Below are 6445 nucleotides of genomic sequence, written 5' to 3' on the forward strand. Positions count from 1 at the left end.
ATCACTCACCACACAACCAAGAATGTTTTATCAACTCAAAATCCACAAAGATTAATAAAATAATATCAAAGATCAAATAAAATTTTTAATCATTCAAAATAAGATGAATGAGAAAAATAATCCTTCGAATCTAATTCGCACTGTCACTTCAGTCCGTATCTAAACACACACTAAACACTTCACAAAATCACTTGCACTGAGTCCCGCACTTTGTATTTTCACTGTTCACAGGCAGCGCCGGTTTTTTGCGCTCACTAGGACCCCGATATTAACGGAATTGAAGTACGCGACGCGGGACTAGTTGCTCGACGCGCGGTCGCGGAACGACTGACTCCCCACTGAAAATGGCAGGGGGTTGGAGTCGGCGCTCGAGTGGGGAGGGGGGTCCCCCGGCGATACTCCCCGCATGCGCACAGAGCACCCCGCATGCGCACAGCAGACCGCTCAAGTGGGGGGTTGCCAGGCGATACTCCGTGCATACGCACACACACCGTGCATGCGCACAGAAACCGCGGGCAGTCTCAATTTGACGAGATAAGATAATTGCGAAAATTCTTAATCTAATAAATAATTCTCTCTTAAAAAAAACAGTGCAATCACGTAAAATCCAATAGTCAGTGAAAAATAATTGATTGAAGAGAATTTAGCGTGTGGATTTCGGTCTTGACCATCAAAACCAGTCGACAGGGTGAATATTATTTTTTGCGTTACGAAATTGGTATTCACTGAAATTGGAAAATTCGAAATTTTTGGGAAAGTATCAGGGGAACACGAAAAGAGTGAATACCTCCTCGATTTTCATACTCCCCTTATACTTTTTTGAAAATTTAAAATTTTTCAATTTCAGTGAATACCTTCTCAATTGTTATGCTCTCTTGATACTTTTTCAAAAATTTTGAATTTTGGAATTTCAGTGAATACCTCTGCCATTTTCATGTTCCCCTGATAGTTTTTTGAAAATTTTGAATTTTCAAATTTCAGTGAATATGCTCATGCTCCCTCGATACACTTTTGAAAATTTCAAATTTTTCAATTTCAGTGAATATCTCCTCGATTCTCATGCTCCCCTGATATTTTTTTGAAAATTTAGAATTTTTCAATTTCAGTGAATACCTCCTCAATTGTCATGCTACCTTGATACTTTTTGAGTGTGGCGCCCTCCCTCTCTCAGGGTGCAGTACTACGATGCCGCTGGAGTCAGTCAAACCCCCAGAACTGACCCTCTACTTTACTCAATCCTCTTTGCGTCCTACGACCCTCGCCGATTCCTCGAATGTGTTTACGTTTTTCCACTCATTTTTCTCCGCTTTTTGTATTAAATATTTAATTAGCCCCTGTCAGTGTCACTGATAAACAACAACTAGATAACATTAATCATGGATTTCGGTGATGTCCAAGCGAGACAGAATCGGGTGAAGGACGAGATAGGATCGCATTGTCAGAGGCTGTTCCAAAGTTTCTTGGAGGAGTGAGTATTATTTCTTGTCTTCCTGAGTTTAATTAACAAGTTTGAGATTAAGATTGTGATTGCTTTGGTGCAGATATAAAGAAGACGAGGAAGTCAAGTATTTGGAGCCTGCCAAAGAGCTGGTGAGCCCAGAGCGGAGTACCTTGGTGGTATCCTTCGATGATATCGAGAGATACAATCAAGCCCTTGCAACGACAATAATCGAAGAATATTATAGGTAAAATTCACTTTAGCAACGAAATTGGCATTTTAATCCACTGATAATTCATTCACGATGCTATCATCCCCCAGGATCTATCCCTTTCTCTGCCAAGCAGTCTGGAACTTCGTGAAAGACGCGGGGGAATTGAAAAAAGAGAAAGAGTGCTACATCAGTCTAGTTGACGTACCAACAAGACACAAACTCCGAGAATTGACAACTTCCAAGATCGGTACACTCATTCGAATATCAGGACAGGTCGTCAGGACCCACCCTGTCCACCCTGAACTCGTGTCTGGTACATTCGTCTGCGTTGATTGCAATGCAGTCATCAAAAATGTTGAGCAACAGTTCAAAGTAAATATTATGGTTTAAAAAAATCCTAGATTTTCCTGAAGAAATTGTATAATTGGGATAATAATTCGAATTACTCTCAGGTTTTGAAACAAAAAGATTGAATCACAACTCGATCAAATGTTTTTTTTACTCATTAGTTCACAAATCCCACGATTTGCAACAACCCAGTGTGCCTCAACCGTCGGAGATTCGTCCTGGACGTGGACAACTCAATTTTCGTGGACTTTCAAAAAGTGAGAATACAGGAAACACAGTCTGAACTACCCCGAGGATGTATTCCCCGTTCCCTTGAAATTATTCTACGAGCCGAGGCAGTGGAGACTGTCCAGGCAGGCGACAGGTACCATAAACTTAATGACACGATTATAAAAATTAATGGCTTGTAAAACGAATTATTCAAACGCAGATACGACTTCACGGGGACTTTAATCGTTGTTCCTGACGTTGGTGCACTAGCATTGCCTGGGACCAAAGCAGAAATCAGTTCGAGACATAAAGCTGGAGATCAGGGGGAGGGAGTGAGAGGGCTGAAAGCACTTGGAGTACGAGAGTTGAATTATCGCCTGTCTTTTCTCGCGTGCAGCGTAACAGCCACAAGCTTGAGGGTAATCCAACAATAAAATCTTCTACAATTTAAAAGATAGATTCACAATTCGATCGTAAAATACCCTCCAAAAAAGTCCTCTAAATTTCCACCAGGAATTCATTATTAATAAAATTTCTCTTCCAGTTCGGAGGCACAGAGATGGCAATGGAGGAGATATCCCAGGAGATGATGAAACGTCAAATGACGGAATCAGAATGGAACAAAGTGTATGAGATGTCACGGGACAAAAACCTCTACGACAATTTGGTGGCGAGTCTGTTTCCCTCGATTCATGGAAACGACGAAGTAAAGAAGGGAATAACTCTGATGCTCTTTGGTGGTGTACCAAAGACAACAATGGAGGGCACAAGCCTCCGAGGTGACATTAATTGTTGCATAGTGGGTGATCCCAGCACAGCAAAATCCCAACTCCTGAAACAAGTGGCAGACATATCCCCAAGGGCTGTCTACACATCGGGAAAGGCGTCATCAGCAGCTGGTCTGACAGCAGCAGTTGTTCGTGACGAGGAGTCAGGTGATTTTGTAATCGAGGCTGGAGCCCTGATGTTGGCAGACAACGGTATCTGCTGCATCGACGAGTTCGACAAAATGGATCCCAAAGATCAAGTGGCCATCCACGAGGCAATGGAGCAGCAAACAATTTCGATAGCAAAGGCTGGAGTGCGTGCAACCCTCAACGCAAGAACGAGCATCTTAGCAGCTGCCAATCCCATTGGCAGCAGATACGACAGATCAAAGTCTCTCCAGCAGAATGTGATGCTGACTGCCCCCATCATGTCTCGATTCGATCTCTTCTTCATTCTCGTTGATGAGTGTAATGAAGTAGTGGACAATGCGATAGCCAAAAAAATTGTTGATCTTCACAGCAACAATGCCCTGACCATTGACACCATCTACGATCAATCCGAGATCCTCAGGTACATTAATTTCGCAAAACACTTCAAACCCTCGATAAATCCTGACGCCGCTGAGCTCCTGGTGGAGAGCTACACAGTTCTGAGGCAGAGAGAGGGTATGGGCAGTGGAAAATCCACGTGGAGGGTCACTGTAAGACAGCTGGAGAGTCTGGTGAGGCTCTCCGAGGCCCTGGCAAAGCTCGAGTGTGCCGACAAGGTCACTGTGAGGCACGTCAAGGAGGCCAGGAGGCTATTGAGTAAAAGTATCATCAGGGTTGAACAGCCTGACATCGATCTTGACGACCAGAACGTCAGAGCCAATGGAATGGATCTCGACGATGCACCTCCTCTCATGGAGGCCCTCAATGCTCTCGATGCTGAAACCAATGGCCACGAGGAGCAGGAGGAGGAGGGAATCCCCAAGAAGAAGCTTACAATGTCATTCGAGGAGTACAAAAGTCTCAGCAACATGTTGGTGTTGTACATGAGAAATAAAGAGAGTGGTGCCGAGGGGGATGACGAGCCTGGCATCAGAAAATCAGAGCTCGTTGCCTGGTACTTGGATCAGATTCAGGATCAAATCGACTCGGAGGAGGAGTTACTCGAGAGGAAGGGAATTGTCGAGAAGATTATTGATCGGCTGACTTATACGGTGAGTTTTATTCACTTGAGAGAAAATTATTTTATCAATGAGAGAAAAACAATTCAGAATTCAATTCAATTCATAATAGTTGAAGTTTCATTCACTGTTGATCGTTTTTTCATCGATTAACCAAACATCGAGAAAAATAAAAAAATGAAAAAATAATAAATGCACCTGAAGAGGAATGCTTTCAACTTTTGAAACTTGTGCAGTTTAATCTGCTAGATTGATCTTCTTTTAAATGTTATAATCAACATCAATAAAGAATTTGACCGATTACAATCACCGAAACTCATTAATTAAATAGTTTATTAATTCGTGGATATTTTGCAGGATAATATCTTCATCACCCTCGCAAATCGAGAGCTACAAGAGGGTAGAGCCGACGACGAGGAAGATCCCATGCTCGTGGTCCATCCCAATTACGTTCTCGATATTTAATGATCGATCAATCGTTATTCAATATCATTTTGTTATACTCATTATTTCTACCGCCACAATTTTTACAACGAAATCCACAAAAAATAAGTAAATAAAAACATTCACTCAGGAATTTAAATGATTTCACTCAATTCCCAATTCCTTCAGGTAATTGTTCTACGAACGTACTAATTAGAACAACCTAATGAGGCATTGGAATAGGTCAGGGCGCTAATCAAAGGCCAACATCTGCCCTAGTTTATTATTCCCATCAAGAGCAGGTGGAAAATAAAATTTCAAGTTTAATCAATCAGCAATCATTTGCTTCTCGAACGATCCACTGATAAATTGATTGCCCAATTAATTCCCCCCATGGTCTCACTATTGAAAATTTGTCGGTGGAATGAATAGTGGAATGCCATTGGGTTGGGGCATACTCATAATTAATATTATCTCGTCTTTACCTCATGTTACCATAGATAAGACTACCGTACACATTGTCCAGTATTTGTTAATAATTTTTTATGCGGTCAACTTGTCGCAATTATTCTCGGTTTCACAGCCCTTTATTTATCAGATAATCAATACCATTCGATCCCACGCCTCTGCATCATCCATTTATCAACCCCATCTATTTATTATCCTACTCCCGCACTAATTAGCGTTAGCTAAATAATTGATCATTAAAATCGTCCGGGCGCTAATGCCCGCATGTGGCCTACATTATTATTCAAGATGCCGTTTAGAAAGTCTCGGTAGTAATCTCATAGTGGGGGAGGTATCAATAACATATGATTGGTTTTTTGTCGATTAAAAATCAATCAGTCGAGTATCATCTCCAGTGGTACCTGAGGAGACATGTCATCCAGGAGTTCTGAGTCCGATGAATCCCTCAAGGTAATCCAAATTTGAATTTTCACTCATTGGTGTAATGATACGTATCGGATTTATTTTTCAAGGCCGAATGTGAAAGATGAGATTTTTTCCTGTTGCATCACTTCAGCTAGAGATAATTGAAGAATTGTTGTAAAAAATATTTACATTCTATCAATAGAATTTTTTGGTTTTCGGGGATTTCCCGAAACGAAATCAATGGAATCACTCAGGATCATTTAGAATTATTTAGGAATATTCAGGATTTATTAGGAATTATTTAATTATTGAATCGAATGAATGAGTACGAATTTCGATTTTATCAATTAATACAGCGGAATAAAAAATGGGCTGTTTTTATGGGAGACATTTCAATGATGAAAGATGCCATATCCAGGAGAAAAATGGGCAAGAGGCACTCGATTATGTGGAAATTTTTCGGTGGAGTTGACGCAGGTGTCAGAGGAGTTGGACAGGTACTGTATCCTCACTTATCTGATGCAGAATCCTTCATTGATCCATCTGATTCAGGTGGTGTTTGCTAACAATCCTGTCAGCGGTTTGCTCATCGTAATTACTCTCGGATTAACTGCTCCCAATGTATTGCTGTTTGGATCTATCACAGGAGTTCTCGGGTTAATTATCTCTCACGTGAGTCAATGCGTCAATTTTGCAAAACAGTCCTGAGATCCGTGGGATTTTTTTTAGATCATTCAAGATCCCGGATCGGTCATCGAAAATGGATTGACTGTGTACAATCCTCTGCTCATTGGAGTTGTAACTAGTTCCTTGTTACCGGAAAAGTCCAGCACTTTTGATGGACTCACTACTCTCATGATGTTTACCGGAACAATCTTCAGGTGATCATCTAGACTTTTCTCTCTCAATTAACTTGGATTTTTTAATTAAGGCCCAGGTGGACTATCTATCGAATGTCATCTTTTGTTAAGGGCCGGATGGAGTATCTCGGAAAGATAATTTA

The 6445-nt window shown here is 41.2% G+C and overlaps 2 protein-coding genes across 3 annotated transcripts in view; both read left to right on the forward strand.

Annotated features, from left to right (window-relative positions):
• The first annotated feature begins 1241 nt into the window (after window positions 1–1241).
• Mcm6 (minichromosome maintenance 6) lies at window positions 1242–4723 on the forward strand. The gene is made up of 7 exons (XM_011305324.1): window positions 1242–1468; window positions 1542–1685; window positions 1760–2024; window positions 2162–2364; window positions 2431–2629; window positions 2755–4179; window positions 4504–4723. Exons 1-7 carry the CDS (start codon window positions 1377–1379, stop codon window positions 4609–4611), a joined length of 2436 nt encoding a protein of 811 aa, XP_011303626.1. The 5' UTR covers window positions 1242–1376; the 3' UTR covers window positions 4612–4723.
• Window positions 4724–5336: 613 nt separating this feature from the next.
• The window catches only part of LOC105266881 (urea transporter 1), a 3495-nt gene continuing 2386 nt past the window's right edge, over window positions 5337–6445 (forward strand). Inside the window, exons 1-4 of one of the 2 annotated variants that reach the window (XM_011305338.1) lie at window positions 5337–5487; window positions 5799–5939; window positions 5995–6114; window positions 6172–6323. In XM_011305338.1, the coding sequence (XP_011303640.1) occupies window positions 5449–5487; window positions 5799–5939; window positions 5995–6114; window positions 6172–6323 (452 nt within the window). In that variant the 5' untranslated portion in view covers window positions 5337–5448. The remainder of the gene's footprint in view (window positions 5488–5798; window positions 5940–5994; window positions 6115–6171; window positions 6324–6445) is intronic. The other variant, XM_011305345.1, reaches the window with a different exon arrangement.

Source organism: Fopius arisanus, unplaced genomic scaffold (genome assembly GCF_000806365.1).
Source record: "Fopius arisanus strain USDA-PBARC FA_bdor unplaced genomic scaffold, ASM80636v1 scaffold00002, whole genome shotgun sequence".
Classification (NCBI taxonomy): domain Eukaryota; kingdom Metazoa; phylum Arthropoda; class Insecta; order Hymenoptera; family Braconidae; genus Fopius; species Fopius arisanus.

Bases quoted from the DNA above. Each gene is read 5' to 3' on its own strand.
- Mcm6 (XM_011305324.1), top strand. From the start codon at position 1,377: ATGGATTTCGGTGATGTCCAAGCGAGACAGAATCGGGTGAAGGACGAG. The intron at 1,686-1,759 runs GTAAAATTCACT...ATCATCCCCCAG, and splicing joins ATAATCGAAGAATATTATAG to GATCTATCCCTTTCTCTGCC. The intron at 2,365-2,430 runs GTACCATAAACT...ATTCAAACGCAG, and splicing joins ACTGTCCAGGCAGGCGACAG to ATACGACTTCACGGGGACTT.